A 25,638-nucleotide genomic window follows, 5' to 3' on the forward strand; every position below is an offset into this window, starting at 1 on the left:
CATCCAGATATGATGTTCACTGTGGTAAGCTTCCCACCCACAGGTGCAATGGCTTCTTACAGCAAACGTGTGTTTGGATTTGCATGCCTACCAATGGGAGCGCAGGACATTCAGGAGCAAAATGGTGCTGCCCAGGGCATAGCAGGCCAGGTGAGGAGAGCCGAAGGCTTTGCTCAGCTTGCGAGTTTTCTGTTCCCATCTTGCAACCTAAAAGAAAGAGAAAACATTACCAGTTTGTTGAGAACCTAGGAAGAAGATAAGGGAGGAAGACTCCCTCTTGGTCAAAGGTTCTAATAACCCCAGGATGAAGATTGTGAGGGTCTCAAACCTGATGATTGGTAATGACATGTCTGCTTAGGGCCCCAGTGGGCACAGTGACAAAAGACTGTGGTGTCCAGGCTGAGGGCTGTGTCTAGGCCCTGCTCCAGGTCCAGGTTGCTCCAGGGTGGAAGGTGAGTTCTCAAGCCTCTGCCTTTCCTACTCCCACATTCTTATGGCCGTCCTGCCCCATTCCTGTCTTGGGAACGTGTGCAGGGGTGTAGCAGGTGGAGAAGCTGAAAAGTGGGGGTACTCAGTTCAGCTTGGCAGGGAGCCCCATGCATCCTTTATTCTGTCTGGTAGCACCTCAAACCAGTCTCCAAATACAGTCTGAGGGAAACAGATAGTACCACAGACCTGGTGCACCCTGAAGTCCTTTATCCTCTTTACAGCCTAGAGTCTGCTTCATAGGGCTCCAAACAGCCACAGCAGTGAAAAGAAGCAGAGGGAAGAGTCTCTGCTGAGAAGATGGCAAAGCAGGAGCCCTCAAAAGGCCAGAGTACAGCCCTGCCATAGCAGCCCAACACCAGGCACAAAGAGGAGGGGAGACAGGCACCCTCCCTGGGGCTTGCTTTCCAGCATTCCCTAAGGCCCCAATTTTTTTTTTAATGTTTTCTTTTATGGGGAAGGAAACCCCACTGTTGGGAGCTCAGGGGCTCACTCAAAGTTTTGTACTCAGGGAATCACAGCACAAAGGGTCAGAAATCAAACGGGTTGGCCACATGTGAGACAGCATCGCTTATTTCTCTGGGCTTTTTGTTTTGTTTTGTTTTGTTATAGGCATGTGAACTTGGCTCTATGTGCATGTGTCTGCCAGGCATCCTGAACCGCCTTGCCTCTACTACCCTCCAGCATCCCTCACCCACTCCCACCTCTTTCTCTCAGTTTTTGGTCACAAGCGGGACCTGGAAAGGTATTTGTTGGGAGTGAGTAGGCATTAACTGTGCTCATGGGTAGCTAAAAGTTGATTCTAGATGATGTTTGCCACCTGGTTCAACTTTCCACATGCTCTCTCCTACCTGGCAATTAATCAGAGGGTCCAGCACCTGGCCTACTTGCCGCCAACTACCCACCTGTCCCTGCAGCAGAGATAGCTCTGGCCTGTCCTCAGGTCCCAGGTCTCAGCAGCAGCATGTGGACAAGGGCAACAGGCTGAAGTTCAGAGGAAGGAGCAAAGTCACTTTCTGCTGGGCCTTCCCCTCAATCACTTTGCTATTACACCACTGCATGATTCTCCCGGAAGGTAAACATGCCCTTTGCCTGGCGCTATTTGGGCAGGCTGCGGCAACCCCCTGCGAAGCCTGGCTCTCGCTCAGAAAGAGGAAGCTAGAGTGGACAAGTTGAGGCTGGAATGTAGGCTGGTGACAAACTGCACCCTAAGGATCCCCTGGGCCACCCGGAGTTCTGTGGAGGGGCAGGACCGCTTTCACTCCTGGTGGAATGTGGGGGTCAGTATGGCTACACCAGGTGATGCTAGCATGGGTGGGGCGTCTAGTACCAGAGATCAGAGTTAGGGGTTTGTACCTGCTAAGCAGGGGCCCAAACCACTGCAGCTAGAGCCACACCCCTGGTCTAGCATTCCATATGCTCCTTTGTTTATTTGGGTCTTTTTAAGTCGTGACCAGTGATGCTTGGGGGCTACTCCCAAGAGTGATCAGGAAACCATGCAGTGAAGGTCTTTGTTTAGCCTCTTGAGCTATCTCTCTGCTCATTCATCTTTACCCTTTTGATTAGGGGGACACATTTGGCAGTGCTCAGGGCTTATTCAGGGATCACTCCTGGTAGGCTCAAGGGACTATAAGAGGTACTGGGGACTAAACCCAGATTGGCCACATGCAAAGCTTACATTGTATTGTGTCTCTAGCCACCATCCCCAGAAGTTCATAATTCTAGTCCAGTTTTTAGTTTTTAGAGATGAAATTCAAAGTGGTTCTCAGTTGTGCAACTGTGACCATGGCCTAATTTCAGAACTCTTCTCTCACCCACATGGCAGCCCAAGTCCCTCAGCTGTCACTCTCCCCAGCCTTGGCAACCATTAATCTACTTTCTGTCTGTGGAACTGCCTTGCTGGAAGTTTTGGATAAACAGAATCATATAAAACATGACCTTTGACTACTTTCACTGAGGCTTATCCATAATGTTAGATGGTCAGAAGTGTTGCGTGACAAATAATATTCTAATGCAGTGTTTACCTGAAGTGAGTGCTATCACTGGGAGCAGTGGGGAAAAACAAGGGACAACTGATGGGGTGACAGTAGTCTCAGGTATAATTGGAGAGTGTTTTCTGTTTACTTAAAGGTTTCCAGGGGTTGAGAGCAGTAAGTTAAATAAGATGTTACCTTTGTCCACTTTCTTTTTTTGTTTTTTTGTTTTGTTTTGTTTTAATTTTTGGGCCACACCTGGTGGCCCTCTGGTTACTCCTGGCTCTGTGCTCAGAAATCACTCCTGGCAGGCTCAGGAGACCAAATGGGATGTTGGGATGAATCCAGGTCTGTCCCAGGTGGACCACATGCAAGGCAAATGCCCTACCGCTGTGCTATCACTCAGGCCAGCCTTTGTCATCTTTCTAAGTAAAATATCCCAGAGGCATTCCTAGCTCTGGCTTCAGCGGATGCCATAAGACAGCAATAGTTTCTTTGTGAATCCCCCTGTCTCAGGTTTTAATAAACTGTTAAAAAAACAAACCAAGTCCTATGCTAATTTCCTTCCCACATGGAGAGTTCCTTCTTTCTCCTCTACTTTCCAATAAACTATTCTACCTTCTTTAAAATAACCTAAAAAAAAAAAAAAAAAAAAAAAACCCTACCATTTATATATACCATTTTCACTTAATGACTGAATTTTATCTGTTTTTAAAATAAACTTCTGGAGCTGGAGAGATAGCATGGAGGTAGGGAATTTGCCTTGCATGCAGAAAGACAGTGGTTCAAATCCCGGCATCCTAGAGGGTCTCCTGAGCCTGCCAGGAGCGATTTCTGAGCTTAGAGCCTGGAGTAACCCCTGAGCGCTGCCGGGTGTGACCCAAAAACAAAAAGAAGAAAATGAACTTCTCAGGGTCAGAACAATAGTACAGTGGGTAGGATGTTTGCCTTGCACACAACAGACCTCAGTTCAATCCCCTGTACCTCGTATGATTCCCCAAGCACCGCCAGTAATAATTCCTGAATGTAGAGCTAGACATAGCCCTGAGCACCACCAGGTGTGGCTTGAAATTTTTTGTATTTAAAATGTACTGTAGCAGAAATGTTTTCATAATTTTCAGCGATTGTGCATTCTTTATAAATACTTTTGTGTTGCTGCTTGCAAATATTTATTTCCAAACATAAAATATATAATAAAACAAAATTCTCTATTGCCTATTCCTTTAGCAGTTGACCCTTTAGGTGCTTTCACCTTTGTGACAGTTCTGGACAGAGCTCTTAAGAATGTGTGTGTGAGCATGTGCCCACCACACAGACCTGTTCATCTAGGAGTGGACTTGCTAATCTGTGATGGACTTGTTTCCTAAGGTCCTGCCAGACTGTCCCCAGTAGTTGCCCATCTCACAGTGTGCAGGGGATTTCTCCACAGCCCTGCCAAAACTCATTATCCCTACCCCCACTCCACCTCCCACCTAGTTTTCCTTTTTCTATATACAACTGTGCTGAGGGGACCAGATGGGATGCTGAGGATTGATCCTGGGTTTCTGTGAGCAAGGCAAGTAGTTTACCTCCCATACCAACTCTTTGGTTCTATTTTCTTTTTTAAAAAAAAAGGGGCCAGGCGGTGGCGCTAGAGGTAAGGTGCCTGCCTTGCCTGCGCTAGCCTAGGACGGACCGCGGTTCGATCCCCCGGCGTCCCATATGGTCCCCCAAGCCAGGAGCGACTTCTGAGCGCATAGCCAGGAGTAACCCCTGAGCATCAAATGGGTGTGGCCCAAAAACCAAAAAAAAAAAAAAAAAAATGCAGTCACTTGGGGTCAGTGATAGTACAGAGGTTAGAGTGAAGATACTTGCCTTGCATGCAGCCATCCTCACTCAGTTCAACCCCTGCACAATATATAATCCTTGAGCACTGCCAGGTATAGTCTCCAAAACTCAAACAAAGACTGTAATCATTTTAGGGGCCAGAGGTACAGTTCAATAGTAGAGTACAGGCCTTGTATGTGTGAGGCCTTGACTCTGATTCCTGATATCACCACCTCCATCACCTTGCCAAAAGAAATGCAGCCATAGCCATTAAGTGTATGTAAATCAAATTCGCATTTATAGTTGAATTCTCTGGTTACCATCTGTAAGTCTTTGTGTGTGTGTGTGTGTGTGTGTGTGTGTGTGTGTGTGTGTGTGTGTGTGTGTGTGTGTGTGTGTGTGTGTGTGTGTGTGTGTTGGTTGGGTCACACCCGGCAGTGCTCAGGGGTTATTCCTGGCTCCAGGCTCAGAAATTGCTCCTGGCAGGCACGGGGGACCATATGGGACGCTGGGATTCGAACCGATGTCCTCCTGCATGAAAGGCAAATGCCTTACCTCCATGCTATCTCTCTGGCCTTGCCATCTGTAAGTCTTAAGACAGTTTGGGGGTTTATTTTTTGTTGGTGATCTATGAGTTGTTTATATGTGCTGAATACTAATCTAATTTGCAAATATGGTCTTCACTTTGTAAACAGTCTTTCTGCTCCATGTTCTGGAATGCACCAAAGTTTTGGATGTTAAAACTTCACTTCAGTGTTATGCAGGTTCTATCCAACCAACCCACCTTTCTGCAGGGGGGCCCCTCTGTGACTGAGAGTCTAAACATGGGGTCCTGCCAGGCTCATCCTTGGGGAATTGACTCCATTAGCTGAGAGTCCTACTACCACAAAGCAAGGACCCTAGCTAGTCCCATGTGCTGAGAGGGAGAGAGGAAGTCCTCAATCCCAGGGGTAGGTGGTTTCAGTACACGAGTCAGAGTTCCTCCCACAGTCATCTCCAAAGCAGCTGCACCAGAGGACATAAGATGCCATTTAGAGTGACCTGAAAATGAACATGAGTGTCCTGGGCCAGCCCAGGGCCTGATGTAGCCCAAGACTAATCAGGGTACTGAATACCCATGGATCAAGGACACCAATATATGATGAGAATTCAAAAGACCAAAGACTCAATGTCAAAGGTTCTTAAAGTTCTCTTCATGCTCAAAACCACCCTGAGGTGGGGATACACCAGCACCCACAAATGAGCACCCTTTACCGTGGAAGAAGCTGGAACCTCACTAAACAGGGCACAGGAGATGGAAGAGGCTCCTGCCTCATGTTCTTTCTCTCCCAGAAGAAACCTCCTTCCACCCCCTCAGTTCTCAGACTAGCTGCCTCAGACACACCTTTCTGGTGCATGAGTTGCACATTCAGCTTCAGAAGCTATTGAATTGTTTCTTCTTTTGATGGGATAATGCTCCCAAAGAGCACTGAAGCCTGCTAGACATCACAGAAAGACATTGAGTCCTTCTACCTGAGAGACCAGTGGCCCTCATGTCCAGCCCCACATTCGACAGGGGAGCACCAGACTGGACGTCAGGAGGGGTGAGGGCCAGACTCAAACCCAAGAGTACCCTGTTTGTCCTCCAGGCTCTCTGGGACTGCCTGTGAACTGTAAAATGAGGAGGCGAAAGGGAGAACAGGTCAAACTCTGTACCCAAGGATAGGTTCTATAAAGACCTCTGTGCAGGACAGACACCTAACCACAGTGCAAAGGGACATCCTCGGCTCACGGCTGAGCCAGAAAAGAGCCACTACTGCATGGCACTAGTCCGAGTAGAGGCAGCTATTGGCACAGAGTCAGAGTAGCAGTGTTGGGAGGGCCAGGCGCAGGAGAGACTGTGAGTTCACGAGAGAACCTGCTGGGAAGGCACTTTTCCAGCTCCTGGAAGATCATTGGGACATACACACGTCAGAACTAAAGGAACCTGACAACAGGGGCCACTCAGTACTGGTACGTGCCACCTCAGGAGCGCTGCTTCTCAGAGGCTGCTCCCTATAAAATCTGCCCTGACACATGAGATGCTGCAGACATTCATATATGCCAGCCTGTGTCCATGCCCCCTCTAGAGACTCTATTGCTCTTACTGAGACTTCCTAAAGTTCCCCAGGACCAGCTGTACCTGCTCCAGGGGAGCAAACACTGTGCTCCAAAAAAATGGGGGAAGGGGGTCCTGTGATAGCACAATGAGTAGGGCATATGCCTGGCACACAGCTGACCCAGGTTTAATCCCTAGCATCCCATATGAGCCTGAGCCAGCCAGGAGTAATTTCTGAGTGCAGAGCCAGGAGTAACCCCTGAGCACCACTGGGTGTGGCCCCCAGAAAACAAACAAAAAGAGATGGGGGGCTAGACCAATAGAGTAGTGGGTGGGGACTTGCCTTTCATGCTGAGTTTAATCCCTGGCATCCCAGATGGTCCCCCAAGCTCTGCCAGGAGTGACTCTGAGTACAGAACCAAGAGTAATCCCTAAGCATCACTGGGTTTGACCCCAAAACAAAACAAAAGATAGGGAAGCAAGTATGCAAACCTCCAGACTCAGGCAGAACCACTCAGTGCTGGGGACAAGGGGGCAATTTCCCAGAGGAACTTTCCAGGCCCTCTATCTCCCACAGACTCCCAAGGCCTCCCAAGGTTGCACCTCCCATGGGCGAACAGGGTGACAGATGCACTTTCAGAGTGCCCTGCTGACAAAGGCAAGAAGGGAATGCTAGCCCAGGACTATCCTACACCCCCCTCTCTGCTGCTGCTTGGCCATCTACATCCATCTACATGCAATCCCAGGTCACTGAAGAAGCAACCGCCATTTCCATCCTTTCCTTCCTTTCTGGAGTGACTGGCTACACACTTCATCTGATTAAAGGGTTGGAGGCAGGTAGTAGAAGGTGAACATAGAAGCCAAGGGTTGGGGATTCATGTCAAGCTCCCCTGGGATGTGCCCACACAGAGGGAGCTCCCAAAGTCACTGCTTCTGAAACTGCTTGTCTTTGCAATTTCCAGAATCCCAAAATGAAACAGAAGATGCCCAACTTCCTCCATGCCTCCTGTCCTTTCCCCAGGTTGTTGGATAAATACCAGGCCCCTAAGGTAAGTCTGAATTTCAGAACAAATAACAATGAACTTTTAATTTATTTATTGGGGAAAAGGGGCACGGGCACACCTGGTGATAACTCTCTAGGGCTACTCCCTGCTCAGGTTCAGGGGTCGCTCCTGAAAATGCTTGTTTTGTTGACCATGTAGAAGGCTCAGACCTGGACTTCCTACATGCAAAGCATATGCTCTTGCCCACTGAACTCTCCTCCCTTCCCCTCTTTTTCTCCCTCCTCCTCCTCCTCCTCCTCCTCTCTTCCTCCTCTCTCTCCTCTCCTCTTTTCTCTTTCTCTCTCAGTCTCTCTCTTCTCAAATAACCTTTTACTATAAAGCACCCAAATGCAACATCAGAATCTAGATGGGAACAAGGGATCCTATGAAATGCTGCTTCTCCCACACCCCTGACCAGGGGTCACCCAACTCAGCTCCCAGGGACGGGCCTTTTCCTCCAAAATGCTGGTTTCATTTTCTATTCTTGCAAAACTTCCTTCACAAGGTCTATGAAGAGCCAGAGGAGACAGCACACAGATGGGAAAGAAATAGGGATCCAGGACAGCAGGCTAGACTTGACTGCCAGCTGGCTGGCTACATGGGCACAGACCCAGTCGGTTGTAACGTATAGAATAATAGGGTAATTCAACTCCCTCATGCCCTTTTTTATGATGAGGAAGGAGACCCATCTCTCCCTGTCTCTCTCTGAGGCAGCACAATCATGGCCTTTGCGCTTTCCAGAGTTCTGTTCTGGCATCCAATCCTAGGAACTCATCCTTGAGAGATGGTAACTGGTAGTCCAAGATTTGTTTTGATCAAACCCACAGCATTTGATTTTTTTTTTTTTTTTCAAAAAAAGCTTTAATAGGGGCCGGGCGGTAGCGCTAGAGGTAAAGTGCCTGCCTTGCCTGCGCTAGCCTTGGACGGACCGCGGTTCGATCCCCCGGCATCCCATATGGTCCCCCAAGCCAGGAGCGACTTCTGAGCGCATAGCCAGGAGTAACCCCTGAGCGTCACCGGGTGTGGCCCAAAAACCAAAAAAAAAAAAGGCTTTAATATATTTTATTAACAGGTCACATACAGATGCTTAGGAGATACTCCTGGTTTTGTGCTTTGAAGAATATGCAGAGCACCCGGGTCTTCTGCATGCAAAGCATATGTTCAGTCCATTGAGCTATCTCTCAGGCACAGGACTAATCTGGGTTCAATCCATGGCATCTCATATAGTCCCCCAAGCACACTAGGAGTGATTCCTTAGTTCAAAGTCAGGAGTAACCCCTGACCAAGTTTTAAGCGAGGGCCAAAAGTAGGGATAAAGTGCATGCCTTTCATGTGTGAAACCCTAGAAATCCCTTGACTGAAAAAATAAGGATGACTGCGGGGGAGTAGTCCAACAACTGACTCTGAGAGTTGGCACATAGACAGAACTGCCCCAGGCAGACAGTTTGATGGTGGGTCTGCCACACTGTAAAAGAAGCCCTTGGCCACAGCTGAGCAGCCCACCTCCACAGGGGCCATGGTTTACGCTTCTGTGAGTTGATGACTCCTGAGGGAGGCCTAGCGCCTGATGCTTGCTGGGAGTTGTCAGGTTGCTGGCCACAGGGTACAACTGTTCAGCCTCAGCAGACACAACACAGTGACATCACCACACTTCTCAAGCATGTAAACCCAGCACATGTGTCCCCCAGATGTCTCATCAGCCATCAAAGCAATGCATGCCTGTCCTCAAGGAAGCAGAAATCTGCCTTCAGCAAGTCCAAGACAGTGTTGAAATATCTGGGCCAGGAGCCAACAGTATCACAACCAGCCAACAATCCACCATTCACCCTGGTCCCCACCACCTACCCCAACTAAGCCTTCTGGGACCACAGGACAAGCACATTGTGAGCAGGAACAAACCATGTAGCCTTGAGAAATTTGCTCCAGTGAAATGACAGTGTCATAGAGTTGTTAGGTTTATTTCTATAAAGGGTACATGACAAGCTTGGCTTCAGTCCGGTAAGTAAGTAAATAAATGCCTTAGTGAATAGTTCCCCTCTCTCTAACTCAATTTCCTGATCTATAAAATGAAGTCATGATTCATGATTGAAGATGTGTCAACTTTTTCTGTTATGACCCCGCTGTACGGAGATCTACTGTCTCAAACCATTACTGTGAGGACTCAATTACTTGCTATACTTGGGACTGGAGTTAAAATATATTGGGTAAGGTGCTTGCCTTGCATGTGGCTGACCCAGGTTCAATCCCCCACCAATCCCTGGCACCCCTTATGATCCCCCAAGTAAACAGGAACAATCCCTGTGTGTAGAACCAGGTATAAACCCTGGGCACCATTGAATGTGGCCCATAAACCAAAACAAAATAAAAATCTACCCACTATATACAGAATATTCAGAGGCTTTGTGAAGTAGTGTGGTGGTGTTTGTTTTTATCTAGTGTAGACAAGTGGGTGGGAGTGGAGAGGCATAAAGACCAGGCTGTTGGCTGACAGGCTGCTGGGAAGCAGATGAGGAAACTGTTGTGAAGCAGCCTCTAGGGAGGGCATATGGACTCTGCTCCCAGTGGGCACCAGGCCCAGGTGACCTCTCTGCTGGGCACCCACTGCTCACTGCCCCATCTCCACCACAAGCACACACATAACCTCCTACTGGGCCTCGAGCTTTCTTACCTGCAGTTTGGCCCCTTCTTCCACCCATCAGTCCCTCCAAGAGGCTCTCCTACGCTTTGCTGGGTCACCCACTCGCCAGAATCTTCTAGAAACACCTGCCACATGCATTCCTGAGACTCTGCAGGAATTCCAACAAACCCATCTCATCCACACCTACATGTGATCTATTGTGGGGGTGTATCCTGAAGGAGCCCCATGAACAGAGGGCTGCACAGCTGGACAGAAGGAAAGCCCCAAGACAAGCTCTCACCATCGTGACTGGGACTCACCCCTTGGACCTTCTGGGTCCACCCGGGGTTGCTGTCTAGAAGTGACTGAGGAGCTGAGAGGGCCACAGAGCAGCAGTGCCTGGAGTTCTGGAGAGGTCCAGTGAGTCAAGGCCTGGGAGTTCTCTCAGCTCAGATGCAGATTCCCCAGCTCCTTGGTCAGTGGAGAGCCCCTAAATTTCATGGGCCTGCTCACTGAAGCTTTCCCCACTCCCCTCTGCTTCCCTATGAAGATTGTCTGCCCACTTTGGGTTCCACCTTCAGTCCCCGCAGCCTAGCTCAGTAAGCTATGTGCTGCCAGTGGTACCAAGGCATCAGATAGCCCAGATGCTAGCAGCCTTGGCCTTGTGCAGTCCTGGGTGTTCTCAGGACTTCAATGAAGAGGTCAACACACAAGCTCTCCCCTCATGGTGAATTCCCATCTGGACTCAACTACCGTGAAGAGTCCTCAAGCCACGTAACCAAAGGCATAATACCTAAGACTGACCATGTGTCAGATTCCTCTTGGGACAAAGACCTGGCCTGGCAAGTATGAAGTTGTCTGCCCACATTCAGTCTCTTCACTCCTCTGATACAAATACAAATACTCTCCAAATACAAAGACCATAGTATAGAGAGAAAAGCTGGAGAGCAAAAGCTCTCCATTTCCCCAGTAGTAGGATAGGAGAAAGCCTCAGGGAGCTTTCTTGTTAAGTCCCAACAAGGTTGGTAAAGGCCCAGTCAGGGGAGGCCGGGGGGACTGGAAAGATGAAAGCAGGAAAGAGTCCCTAACTGGCATTGCCTTGCAAATGCTAACCCAGGATAGACCTCAGTTCCATTCCCGGTGTCCTATATGGTCCCCTCAAGCCAGGAGCGACTTCTGAGAGCATAGCCAGGAGTAACCTCAGAGCGTCATCAGGTGTGGCCCAAAGCCTCCCACAAAAATTTGTTTCGGACCCAGAGAGATAGCACAGCGGAGTTTGCCTTGCAAGCAGCCGATCCAGGACCAAAGGTGGTTGGTTCGAATCCCGGTGTCCCATATGGTCCCCCGTGCCTGCCAGGAGCAATTTCTGAGCATAGAGCCAGGAGTAACCCCTGAGCATTGCTGGGTGTGACCCAAAAACTAAATTAAAAAAAAAAAAAACTTCAAGGATAAAAGAAGGAAACTACCAGCTGTAGCTAACAGCACAGATAAGGGCTTTGAGTGATTCTAAAACTCAGCATTGTCTTTCATCATCCAGTAATATAACCTAAGAAATATTCAGGTTATTAAGAAGGAAGAAAGACCTTCTTTATAAAGAAATTCTAAAATGCCCAGTTAGTATCTGTTAGTAACAACAGATAATAAGATATTGTTGCATGGAATGTATTACATAAATTATAATCAGACATTTAGGAATCAAGCTCCCACAAGAGAAAAAAGATACAAAAAGAAAATTTTGAGGCTAGAGTGATAGCACAGTGAGTAGGGTGCTTGCTTTGCACGTGGCCAACCCGGAGTTGACCCAGGACTGACCCAGGTTCAATCCCCAATACCCCATATGGTTCCCCGAGCCTACCAGGAGCGATTTCTGAGCACAGAGCTAGGAGTAACCTCTGAGCATCATCAGGTATGGCCCAAAACAAACAACAACAAGAAGAAATTGTTGTATTTTGTTTTGTTGTATTTGTTTTACAACCACACTCAGCTGTGCTCAAGGATCACTCCTGGGGATGGGAGGCTCAAGGGACCATATGGAATGCCAGAAATTAAAGCCAGGTTGGCCTTATGCAAGACAACTACCAAGACAACAACAATAAGCCCTAAAAATTTTAAATTTCCTTTTCCTCACTGCAGCTACATGAAAGACCACTCCCATGGTCATGAGCACCAGGGTCGTGAGAACCTAGTTGTGAGTCACCAAGGACTTTGATTAAAAGAACAATTCCAATGCTAAAATGCTAACCCCAGGGCTGCTGAGCCCTGGAAGCTATGGAAACGAAGGTGAAAATACCAGAAGATAGAGGAAAATGTCAGGAATCCCCAGCTCATTACAGAGGGACAATTGGAAGGACTGAAGCAATAGCACAAATAGGTAGGGTGTTTGCCTTGCACAGGGCTGACCCAAGTTTGATCCATAGCATTCCATAGGGTCCCCCAAACACTGCTGAATAACTCCTGAGTGCAGAGCCAGGAGTAACCCCTGAGCACGCGCATGCGCGCGCACACACACACACACACACACACACACATACATGCGCACACAAGCATGCACATGCATACACACATACATACAAAGAGGAACAAATGAACAAAAGTTCCTTCAGAGGCAGCAAGTAGGACATTTGCCTTGTAAGAAGCCCACCTGGGTTTAATCCCTGGAACCCCGGAAGGTCCCAAGTCCTTCCAAAAGTGATCCCTTAGTGCAAGATATCTTCGCTGTTATCTTGGCTGGGTATTTGTGAATCCAAGAACAGTCCCCAGAATGAGAAATTACTTCCCATCCCCTTGTCCCCTTTCGGGGGAAGACCTTGGAAATATTTATCCGCAGCAAATAATAATCCACACAGACCAGAACAATAGGGTTTAAAAGATCGGGCAAGGAGAGCCAAAGAATCCTCCTGCAGCCAGCAGCTTTTCACAGAAGGACCTTTTTTTTGTCTCTTTGCCCTTTCTGCGCTGCTGTGCGCTCTGGCTTCTGGGTTTCTGTGTTCTGGTCTTTGGCCAGCATGGAGCCCAAAGGGAAGATGGCTAACAGGAAATAAGATGCAGGGCTAGCAAAATATTGCTGTGCTTGAAAGGTTATGAATAGGCCACACACACGTGGTGGCTAGGGCTTGAATAAAGATGATTCTTCCTGATGCCTGCCTGTGAGTGAGTGATTTCGCGTTTCACCTGGGCCTGGAACTCGCCGGCTGCATGGGGGTTGCTGAGCCACGTGGCCTGGGATGGCAGACAGAAAAATCCACCTCCATCCATCGCCATCCAGCCCCATCCTTAATTATTTAACACTACACCTTAGTGCAAAGCCAGGAGAAAAACCTGATCTCCACGGAGTATAGCCCCAAAACTAAAAAGGGAAATTCCAGTGAATTGATATATGCCAAATACTCCAAATACATCATATATCATGTAATACTCCATATATACTTTTATTTATTTTTAATTTTGGGACCATAGCTGGCAATGCACTGGGCTAACTCCTGGCTTTGTGCTCAGGGATCATTCCATGGGCGATTTCAGAGTATAGAGCCAGGAGTAACCCGAGTGCCGCCAGGTGTGACCCAAAATCCAAAAAAAAAAGGGGGGGGAAATCAATGTATCAACCAATTATCAGGCACAAACACACACATACAAATAAATGCTCAAATCAATTTCTTCAGAGCTCCCAAGGACATGAGCATACTGTTCTAAAGATCTGTTTGTAAAGAAGCAAAATTTAGCATCATTCTGCTGTTGGCTAAATGCGCTTTCCCAAATCATTGGTGAGCAAACATTTTCTCTGCACAAAAGTACTGCAGGAGCAATGACAGAATTGAAACCACCATTTTGCAACTTTTAATGAAGTAAGGAACCCAACAGAGAACACTTGACTACAAGGGTCACACTGACCTCCCTGAAGCCAATGGTCAATCCCAGCAACTCTCAGAGTGGGGCTTCCTGACCTTCTGTCAGAGGAGGAGGCGGAAAATCTAATGGAACACTGCCATTGTGTCCGTAAAGCAGTCGCATACTGAAAATCTCATTTATTTCAGGAAGCGCAATTTATAAAGTGCTTCTGACATCTGTGACATTACAGTAAACAGACACTCATTAAAAATCATCACAGGGAGCTGGAGAGAGTAACAGAACTTAAGGCTTTACACATGGTTGACCAGGGTTCAATCCCCAACACCATATATAGTCTCCTAAGCACCTCAGATCTCTGAGCAAAGATTTGAGTAAGCCCTGAGCACTTGCTGTGTGGTTCTCCCGACATACATCCTGTCCCCCAAACAAACAAACCAAAAAAAAAAGGAAAAGAATTCATAGAAGGTCAAGAGAATACAGAAGTTAAACCGCTTGTCCTTCATAAAACAGATCCTGAAATTACATTTTCAATTTTCAATCCCTGAAATTACATATGGCTCCCTGAGTACCGCCAGGAGTGATCCCTGACAACAGAAACAGGAGTAATCCCTGAACACTTCTGGTTGCTGACCAATGCCTTCTCCCAGGACACTCCCAACAAAAAGCATCATTGATATAATCACCCAGAGCTGGAAAGGTGGCTTAGTGATAGTGCCTTGCTCTTCTGGGGACTGGGCCTGAGTTTAAATCCTCAGCATCACACACACATAACTCAGATCACCAAAACCAGAAAATTCAAAGAAAAATTTTGGGGGGGGTGGGCCACACAGGGCAGTGCTCAAGGGTTACTCTTGGTTCTGCACTCAGAAACTGGTCCTGGCAGACTCCGGAGACCATATGAGATGCCGGAAATCAAACCCAAGTCTGTCTTGGGTATGCCACATACAAGGCAAATGCACTACCGCTGTGCTATCTCTCCGGCTCCAAATTCAAAGGAATTTAAGAATTAAGTTACAAGAACCATAACTAGACCTATTGGGATCTTGAGAGAAACAAACCAAATGTAAAAAGATGAATCTGAGACATTCAGGAATTGAACATGAACTGAATACAAAATGGCATTAATACACAATTATTGCCTTTTTGAGTTCCAGTCAAGGTAGATGGATCTTACTTACCTCCTCATTGGAAACAACCAAACACCCACTAGACATAAAGTAATGAATGGCACTGATTTAAACCCAACTACATAAATTATTACAATAAAGGCTAATGACCTAAACATCCCAATTAAAATATATAGTTAGAAAGAAAGGAAAAAGGGCCCGGAGAGATAGCACAGCGGCATTTGCCTTGCAAGCAGCCGATCCAGGACCAAAAGTGGTTGGTTCGAATCCCGGTGTCCCATATGGTCCCCCGTGCCTGCCAGGAGCTATTTCTGAGCAGACAGCCAGGAGTAACCCCCAAAAATAGAGAGAGAGAAAGAAAGAAAAAAAAAATGAGACTTTATCTCTTTCTATAGGTAGAAATTCACTTTATTTAAGATACAAATAGGTTGGAAGCAAAAGGATGGCACAAGAGATATAGTTTCTAACACTGATCAAAAGAAAACTGGTAGAGGGGCCAGAGAGATACATGGAGGTCGGGCATTTGCCTTGCATGCAGAAGGATGGTGCTTCAAATCCCGGCATCCCATATGATCCCCCGAGCCTGCCAGGAGCAATTTCTGAGTGTAGAGCCAGGAGTAACCCCTGAGCGCTGCCAGGTGTGACCCAAAAACAAAACAAAACAAAAAACTGGTAGAAATATTAATAGTACACCAAATAGAGATCAGAGCAAACATTATCATCACTGGGGTAAATAAGGATTTTTTTTTCATAGTCAAAAGGGCATATCTTAAATTTCCATGCACCCCATCAGAGCTCCATAGAATAGAAAATAAAAAACCAAACTGCAGGAATAGATAAACCTGTCTATTCAATATTTCTCTTTGAACATTAGAAGAAAAATAAATATATAAATAAATAAATAAATAAATAAATAAATAAATAGCTGGAGATCTGGATATTTATCAAGCAATTCAGCATATAACCATTTATAAAATACTTTACCCAAAAGCAAAAAAAAAAAAAACTCATTATTTCAAGTACACATAGGAGATTTATCATGTTGGACTACAGCCTGGGAAATAAGACAAATCACAATAAATTAGAAAGAAGCCAACATACACAGAGTGTTCTCTGACCACAAAGAATTGATTAGAATTTAATCAAAGAGATCTCTGGAAACTAACAAACTCCCAAAATGCCGATTCATAAGATAAAATAAATCAAAGGGAATATTTAGAAAGATGGTTTTTATCTTTGGTTTCTTGGGCCACATTAGCTGTGGCTTATGGTTCAGAGGACCCTTGGAAGGATTCAAGGGAAGGGGCCATGTGGTACCAGGAAGTGAATCAAGTTTGGCTGCATACAAAATAAAAAGCACCTTAGCCATGATACTACCTCTCTAGCCAAGGTCTTTTTGGAGAGGTGGGGAGGATAGGAAAAAGTGTAGGGTAGTTTTGTGTCACACCTGGCAGTGTCAGGGCTTCGACAAAGAGATTATTCCTGGCAGTGCTCAACAAACAACATAGGATACCAGGGATTGAACCTGGTTCAACTGTGTGCAAGGTAAGCAGCTCCAGCCAAGGGCTTTTTTTTTTTTTTTTTTTTTTTTTGTGGTTTTTGGGTCACACCCGGCAGTGCTCAGGGGTTACTCCTGGCTTCATGCTCAGAAATTGCTCCTGGCAGGCACGGGGGACCATATGGGATGCCGGGATTCGAACCGATGACCTTCTGCATGAAAGGCAAATGCCTTACCTCCATGCTATCTCTCCGGCCCCTGGCCAAGGGCTTTTAATCAAATGAAAATACAATATATCAAAAACTGAGATACTACTGTAAAGCTGTACATAGGGTAAATCAATGCACTGGACACTTAGATTAAAAAAAAGAAAAGTCAGGGAGCCAAAGGAATAGTACAGCAGGTAGGGTGTTTGCTTACACGCAGTAAACCCAGTTTTAATCCCCAGCATCCCACATGGTCCCCAGAAAACAGTCAGCAGTAATTTTACTAAGTTTTATTCCTAGAGCCAGAAGTAAACCCTGTGCATTGCTGAATGTGGCCCAACCCCCCCCCAAAAAAAATAGGGGGGGGGGGGTCTCAGACAGAACAATGGCCCTAGCCTCCCCATAAGAATCATGATAAAGTACCAGGGAGGTGGCTTTTAAAAGCTAAAGCAGGGGCCGGGCGGTGGCGCTAGAGGTAAGGTGCCTGCCTTGCCTGCGCTATCCTTGGATGGACCGCGGTTTGATCCCCCGGCGTCCCATGTGGTCCCCCAAGCCAGGAGGGACTTCTGAGCGCATAGCCAGGAGTAACCCCTGAGCATCAAATGGGTGTGGCCCAAAAACCAAAAAAAAAAAAAAAAAAAAAAAAAGCTAAAGCACAGGCTATACATGAAAGAACCCCAGGTTTCAATCCCATGGTACCACAAGGGTCTCCCTAACACAGCAAGACATTATTGAGCACTGAGATGAGAGCTTACCCTAAACACTATCATACTTGGCCCCTGTGCTCCCCAAATAAACTAGATTAAGAAAAAAATGAAACCCACATAAAGAGGAAAATAATTGGCTAAAAATCAAGTAAATGGAAAATAGAACAATAGTAAAAATTATGGGGCTGGAATGGTGGCGCAAGGGGTAGGGCATCTACCTTGCATGCGCTAACCTAGGATGGGACCATAGTTCGATTCCCTGGTGTCCCATATGATCCCCCAAGCCAGTAGCAATTTCTGAGCACATAGCCCTGAATGCCACTGAGTGTGGCCCAAAAAGCAAAAGCAAAAAAAAAAAAAAAAAAAGTGAAAATTAAATTAATAAAATACCATATAGAAGACCAAGAAAATGGAAGATATAAGTTCTCAACATCAAGAATAAAAGAACTCTGGGGCCAGAGAGATAGCATGGAGGTAGCATTTTTGCCTTGCATGCAGAAGAATGGTAGTTCAAATCCCAGCATCCCATATGATCCTCTGAGCCTGCCAGGAGCGATTTCTGAGCATAGAGCCAAGAGTAACCCCTGAGCGCTGCCAGATGTGGCCCAAAAACAAAAACAAAAACAAAAACAAAAAAAAAGAAAGAAAAATAGGCTATTTGGGGCCGGAAAGATAGCATGGAGGTAGGACATTGGCCTTGCATGTGGAAGGTCGGTGGTTCAAATCCTGGCATCCCATATGGTCCCCCAAGCCTGCCAGGGGCGGATTTCTGAGCGTAGAACCAGGAGTAACCTCTAAGCGCTGCCAGGTGTGACCCAAAAATCCAAAAAGAAAAAAAAGAAAGAAAACAAAAATAGGTCTACTCCTTGAAAGACAAAATTACCAAAGCTCGCTCAAGAAAAAAATAAATAACCTTTCTAGAACAATAATAATATATTAGGGAAAGATGTAGGAAATCAAACCTAGGGTTTCACTTGTGCATAGTAAATGCTCTACTTCTGAGGCATATCTCTGGGCCATAACCAAACTGTCTTAATCTGCAGTTTTAAAAAAGCATCCTTGGGCCCGGAGAGATAGCACAGTGGTGTTTGCCTTGCAAGCAGCCGATCCAGGACCAAAGGTGGTTGGTTCGAATCCCGGTGTCCCATATGGTCCCCTGTGCCTGCCAGGAGCTATTTCTGAGCAGACAGCCAGGAGTGACCCCTGAGCACCGCCGGGTGTGCCCCCCCCCCCAAAAAAAAAGCATCCTAACAGGACTAAAGAAATAGTACAGTAGACAGAAGCTACCTATGAAGTGGTCAACCCAGATTCAATCCCCAGCATTCCAAATGGTCCATATGCCCAGGAATATCCCTGGGCATTGCTAAGTGTGTTTGCCTGGTAGGTGAAAGGGAAAAGAGAGATTATAGCAAAAACAGAGAATATAGTGGGTGGGGCCTTGCCTTCCACATGGCTGACCCAGGTATGATCCCCAGCATTCCATTTGGTCCCTCCCTCAAGCCTATCAGGAGTGATCCTTAAGTGCAGAGCCAAGATTGAGCACCTCTGGCTGTGGCCCAAAAACAAAACCAAAAAGTCATCATAGGGACCAGAGAGATGGGATAGCAGTTAAGGCCCTCACCTTAGTTGACCTGCATTTGGTCCCTGACACTGCATCTGATCTGAGTCCCACCAGAAGTCATTTCTGAGCAAAGCCAGATATCTGAGCACCTCTGAGCACTGCTGGATATGGCCTAAGAAAATTAAACCAGAGGCCAGAGTGATAGCACAGGGAATTAGTCATTTGCCTTGCAAACAGCTGACCCAGGTACAATCCCCAGCATCCCATATGATCCCCAAACAACCAGGAATGACCCCTCAGCACAGAGCTATGAGTAACTCCTGAGCACCACCAGGTGTAGGCCAAAAACAAACAAATAAAAAAATAAAAGTAATTTAAAATAAGAACATCGTAAAGAAAACCCTGACAATACTTAATGAAGAAATATTACCAATTATGTATATGAACTCTTCTCAGAAACTAAAAAGGAGAGATATGATCAGGTCACATTGTTTGTTTCTGAACTACACCCAGTTAGATGTTCTCAGGGCTTACTCAAGAGGAAGTGAACAACGAAGAATATAGAAAACCTGATGGAATACATGCAAAAAGTAACTCAGACAGCTGTGAAACCCAACACTTGGAGGATTCAAAGCTATGCAATGTCTGTGGGCCCCACACTTTGAGAGAACAAAATGCCAATTCATGCAAATAGGTCTATAGGTTCAACATAATACAATCAGAATTTCAATTGGCTTTTAGTTGTAAATGGACAACCTTATTCTGTCATTCCTATGGAAGCAAAGAACTTAAAATGACTAAGGGGCCTAGGTGTACAACTGAGCATACACTTGCCTTGCACACGCACATCTAACCTAGGTTTGATCCCTGGTACCCCATATGGTCCCTCAAGCATCGCCAGGAGAGATCCCACAGCACAGAAGAGTTAATCTCTGCTAAGTGTGGCCCCAAAACAAAACAAAACAACAGCTAAAACAATTCTGCAAAGGAAGATCAAAGTCAGGTTAACAGTAAGATTCCAAACAACAATCCTTGGAACAGAACAAAGTCCAAAATATAAATCCAGAGCTTGTGTTTGATTTGTGACAAAGTGCAAAGACAATTCTATGGAGAGGAAATTTCAACGAATGTCATTGACTATCATATGCAAAACCCGTGAACTTCAATTCTTACATCTTATGCAAAAATGAACTCCAAGTGAATTATAAATCAAAACATAAAACCTAGAGCTATAAAGCTCTTAGCAGAAGAGGACAGATATATTACAAAATCTTTATGACCTTGAGCTAAGATTTCCTGGAAACAACAGGAAATGCATAATTCATAACAGAGTAAAATGGACAGCCTGACCCCAGGATTGGTTCTCAGCCCCAGGTCACTGCCTCCCTGGTTTCTATGGGATGCAGGACAGTGCTGAGCTGGGACACAGCTACTGCTGCCGCATGACCATGGTCTGTGTGGTACAGCAGGGAAAGCTCTTCAACATGTCATGCACTAGCCTTGGTCTTCCCTCTGTGTTGCCAGGGGGCCTCCCTACCCCCAGAGGGACACAGAGGACAGAGGCTTGTACCCAGGGTCTGGGTCTGTCCTGATAGTGACATGATTCAGGCAGCAACATCCCCAGACCTTTGTGCATGGAGGTTCCCTACACTTCCTCACCACTGAGTCCTGCAGTACTTTTGTTATGTTGCCAAAGCCCGTGGGGCTCAGGAAACACTCTCTCTTCTCTCTTCTCTCTCTCCTCTCTCTCTTCTCTCTCTCTCTCTTTCTCTCTCTCTCTCTCTCTCTCTCTCTCTCTCTCTCTCTCTCTCTCTCTCTCTCTCTCTCTCTCTCTCTGTCACAGATTTGGCTTCTTTTTCTACATTATCCACGTCTTCTGAAGTTGCTAAGTCCCAGGGACAAGCCAGAGCCAAAGAGGAGTAGACACAAGCATTGTGTGCTTGCAGCTGCTCCACTATGGGCATCAACCCCAGCATCTCATGGTCCACCTCTCTGATTAGCCTCAGTGTCGACACCTTGCCTGTGGTGAGGGTGGGGGGTGGGACAGGGGCCACAGTAGGGGGTAGAAGGGTAAGGAAGTCCTGGCCACTCTTGGCTCCTGGGCATCTGGGTTCCACAGGCTTGGTGGGTCTGAACCAGGGGCCTAACCCTAGATGGGTTCAATCCACTGTGCTCTCACCTCTGCTCAGTCTCAGCAGGGGAGCTGAGATGGGCAGAGCTGAGCACAGCAGCCCTCTGTTGCCCAGCCTTCCAGGGCCATGGGGACTGTTGGAAGATAGTCACACTGCTCCAACTTTTGTGAGCACTCATCATCGGATTCAACCTGTGCTAAGCAGAGGCCCAGGGAACCTAAGGAGGGGAACAGGTGAGGCCCTACAGTGTGACATGTTCTTGAAGTACTGGGTCCCCCACAGTATAGGGTAAATGCTCTGAGGATTCCACCACTCTGTACCCTGGCAGAGACACTGTGACTTCTCACAAGAGGGTCACCACGCACCTGCAGAGCACCACCCAGTGTTCGTACACCTCAGCACCTCTTCTTGCCTGATGCAGAGTTTCAAGTTTATTATGAGAGATTCTGAGAAGCAATAGTGCAAACAGGAAGGTGCTTGCCTTACACTGGCCCAACTCAGATTCAATCCTTAGCACCTCATATGCTTCCTGTGCTTCATCAGGAGTGATCCCAGAGTGCAGGCCCAAATGTAAGGTCTGAGCACCACCAGGTGTGGTCCAAAAAAGGAAGGGAAGGGAAGGGAAGGGAAGGAGAGGGGAAAAGAAGGTAAAGGGGAGGAGAGAGGAAAGGAAGGTAAAGGGGAAGAGAGAGGAAAGGAAGGGATGGGGGAGCTGGAGAGATAGCATGGAGGTAAGGCGTTTCCTTGCATGCAGAAGGACAGTAGTTCAAATCCCGGTTCAAATCCCGGCATCCCATATGGTCCCCCGAGCCTGCCAGGGGCGATTTCTGAGCATAGAGCCGGGAGTAAACCCTGAGTGCTGCCGGGTGTGACCCAAAAATCAAAAAAAAAAAAAAAAAAGAGGGCCCGGAGAGATAGCACAGCGGCGTTTGCCTTGCAAGCAGCCAATCCAGGACCAAAGGTGGTTGGTTCGAATCCCGGTGTCCCATATGGTCCCCCGTGCCTGCCAGGAGCTATTTCTGAGCAGACAGCCAGGAGTCACCCCTGAGCACCGCTGGGTGTGGCCCAAAAACAAAAACAAAAACAAAAAAAAAAAAAAAACAGAAATGTCTACCTTTTAATGAATGTACTTTTGTGAATTGAGCTAGCAGAGTCACAAAGGTGCCCCTGAATCCACACAGACTTCCATCATCCTGAAAGGTGCCCTGAAAGACATCTTTTTGGAATCATGCATTCTCCTCCCCAGGCTTGGTCCCTGTCTCTGCCAGATCATCCTTTCCTCAGCCCACCTGTCCTCACCAGGGCGATGTAAGCCATTTCCATCAGTGTAGGCATGAAAGACATGGCAGGCAGACACCCCACTGTTCAGGAGAACACCTTCTGTGCCTGGGGCCGGGCTGAAGGGCAGGCCTGCCAGGGTGCTAAGTAATGGTCCTGAGGAAAGGAGCAAGGGGGCTCGCAGCAGAGGCAAGAGGCAGAGTTCAGGCCTGAGCCCTCTGCTCCAGACCATCATTCTCTCCTGCCTCTGCTCTATCTGTTCTTGGTCTGTCTGGGCCTGTCACCCATTTGCAGAATGCAGAAATGGGGGTGCATATGGTATAGGTTTGTAGGTTTGCTTCCCAGGTCCCCAGCAAGCTGCCAGAAGCAGTCATTCACTGGGCTCAAAACAAAATCAGCCCCATTAGAGCCCGAGACACCTCAGTGACAAAAGTACCTGCCTTGCAAATGTATCAGGTATGTTCCAAGAACTCATGGCCACTCTGCTGTTTGAGACACCCCAGCACTGACAGAGTATGAGTGACAACCAGTGCCCCACAGCCAGATGTATGCAATCATACATGTGGAGGCCCCAGCAAAAATCCAACACCATCAACACACCTATCACACAACAACCCCTGCAGAAAGCAGGAAGGGAAGGGGGATTTTTTTGTTTGTTTGTTTTTGGGTCACACCCTGCAGCGCTCAGGAGTTACTCCTGACTCCATGCTAAGAAATCACTCCTGGCAGGCTCTGGGGAGCATATGGGATGCCTGGGACCATTGGGATGCCCCAATGACCTTTTGCCTGAAAGGCCTTACCTCCATGTTATCTCTCCAGCCCCAGGGAAGGGGGATTTATCATAAGAAACCTGCCCAGATCTGAGCTGTTGTAAAGGACAAAGCAGCAGAGAAATATTTGAAGGGAAATATTTCCAAGGTAAGAAAACAAGGTTCAGGGAGCAGAGAAACTGTATAATAGGTAGGGCTTTTGCCTTGTATGAGGCTAACCAAGGTTTGATCTTTAGCATGGTCCTTTGCGGATTTTGGTGAACTTAAGAGTCTGTTGAATGGGGCTGGAGAGATAGCATGGAGGTAAGGCGTTTACCTTTCATGCAGAAGGTCATTGGTTCGAATCCCGGAGTCCCATATGGTCCCCCGTGCCTGCCAGGAACAATTTCTGAGCACGGAACCAGGAAAAACCCCTGAGCACTGCTGGGTGTGACCCAAAAACCACAAAAAAAAAAAAGAATCTGCTGAACACCACCAGGAGCAATTCCTGAGTGTAGAATATAAAGCCAGGAGTGACCCCTGATCATTGCCAGGTGGGAGGGTGAGAGGAAGAACCAGGTTCAGAAAAGGGAAGACACTTGGGCCAGAAACACAGTCTTGGACCTACAGACAACTTTCCCCTGAGAGGAATGAGCCCTGAGCTGCCACCCCAAGCTCCAAGGCCAACGGTGAATACCCCGCCCCTGCCCGCACAAGCTCCAGGAAGGCCTTTTGGGGCCAGAGGCCATTAGTGAATATTAGAATCCCAGAGCCCAGAGCCGGAAGGCCGCAGCTAATCTTGTTATTCTTTAAGGCGAGAGGGATGCTAAGGAAAGTTGTTTGCCTAATTGCGCTGCCTCACAGTTAATCCAGAAAAGGAGCGTTCTCTGTGGACTGGTATGACACAGCCAGCAGGACCTGGCTGGGGACAGTCAGAACCTGTTCAGGGAACTGGGTGTGGCCATACTCACCTCTCCACCGCCACTCCCAGCACCACCTCCAGCGACCTACTTGGCTAATGCTTTTCTAGTCTCAGAGTGCCAGGGCTGACTGGGCCTATCTCCAGGGCGACCACTGTCCTTTGAGAGAGCAAGGACACCTCAGCAAGGGCACAGATGGGCCAGAGCAGGGTCTCTGTGCAGGAGGATTATCTTTCATGGAAGGAAGACCTGAATCTTTCAGTCACAGCCAGTCCCAATCTCGGCCACCAGCCCATCTCTCAGAGTGACTGAGACTAATATTTCAGCTGCCTCAGCTGTCTCAGTACAGACTCTAAATCAGTCTCAATCCCAGTAGGAGCACAGTTTGGGGCTGACACAGAGATCCTCAGTTCCCCTCCTAGGGATGCTGAATCAGAGACCGGGTTGTTGGGTTTTGTTGTTTTTCTGTTTTTTGTTTTTTTAATTGCTTTATTTAAGCACTGTGGTTACCAAATTATTCATTGTTGGGTTTCATTCATAGAATCCACACCACCCTTCACCACTGCACCCCTCCCACCTCTGATGTCTAGGGGTTTTTTTGTTTGTTTGTTTGTTTGTTTTTGGCTTTTCAGCCCGTTTGATGCTCAGGGGTTATTCCTGGCTAAGCACTCAGAAATTGACCCTGGCTTGGGGGGACCATATGGAACGCCAAGGGATCAAACCGCGGTCCTTCCTTGGCTAGTGCTTGCAAGGCAAACACCTTACCTCTAGCGCCACCTCACCGGCCCCGATGCCTAGGTTTTAATCAAGTCCCAGCACAGCTAGGAGAACCCCACGTTTCTGAGGGCCTCTTGTCCAGCTTTATCTGTACCACAACTGCCACAAATCAGCACAAATCACTGCTGTCCCAGAGAACACCAAGGGGTGGCTCTTCAGGGCTCAATATCACTCTTCATCCCGCCCCCCACTTCTGCCTTCCTCGAGCAAGCAGTAACTCTGTAAATACAAGATGGGTGGGTCCTAGAATCCCTTTCTAACCTCGTGAAAGGACACCCCCTTCCAGGCTCATGGCACCAACAAAGGAGCCTGCTAGACTTTCCTCTGGGAAGATCTGGCCAGGTCAGGCCGCTTGAGAGCAGCTGGCGCCATCCAGTCCAGGATGTTTTGACATTTGAGCTTTACTATGCATGTTAGTTCACTCAAGGGAATCCTGGGGGTTCCGATGACTGGCAGTCATGTGAAGGTTTGCCAGCAGAGGGGAGACAATTCCAAGGTTATCTCTCTTCTTTGAGGCATCTCAGCGATGAACTTCACCTTTCAACAGTGTGCTTGGAGCCAAGGGGAGAGCTCAAAGGCATGAGAACCTTGCAGATTCTGCTCCTTGGTGCTGCACAACACCCCTACCCCACCCCAAACACTGCTGGGGGAACCCTAGTGTCCCCAGCACCACCAGCAGCACAGAGCAGGTTCTCTGGAAAAGCTCCCTGGATACTTGCCCCAGCATGGCTGAGGAAGCTGCTACTAAAAAGGAATCTCAGCGAACTACCTTCACATCTCCTCATCCTCCACTTGTTCCTCCAAGATCCCTGCTGAGGTTCAACTCCAGACTGAC

The 25,638-nt window shown here is 47.4% G+C and overlaps 1 protein-coding gene across 5 annotated transcripts in view; it reads right to left on the minus strand.

The window, feature by feature from the left end:
* Nucleotides 1-25,638, minus strand: part of PEMT (phosphatidylethanolamine N-methyltransferase) — an 82,010-nt gene that overhangs the window by 13,176 nt on the left and 43,196 nt on the right. For all 5 annotated transcript variants that reach the window (XM_049776960.1, XM_049776959.1, XM_049776962.1 and 2 more), the window contains exon 3: nucleotides 92-207. In XM_049776960.1, coding sequence (XP_049632917.1) covers nucleotides 92-207 — 116 coding nt within the window. The remainder of the gene's footprint in view (nucleotides 1-91; nucleotides 208-25,638) is intronic.

The sequence above is a fragment of the Suncus etruscus genome, chromosome 7 (genome assembly GCF_024139225.1).
Source record: "Suncus etruscus isolate mSunEtr1 chromosome 7, mSunEtr1.pri.cur, whole genome shotgun sequence".
Taxonomy (NCBI): Eukaryota; Metazoa; Chordata; class Mammalia; order Eulipotyphla; family Soricidae; genus Suncus; species Suncus etruscus.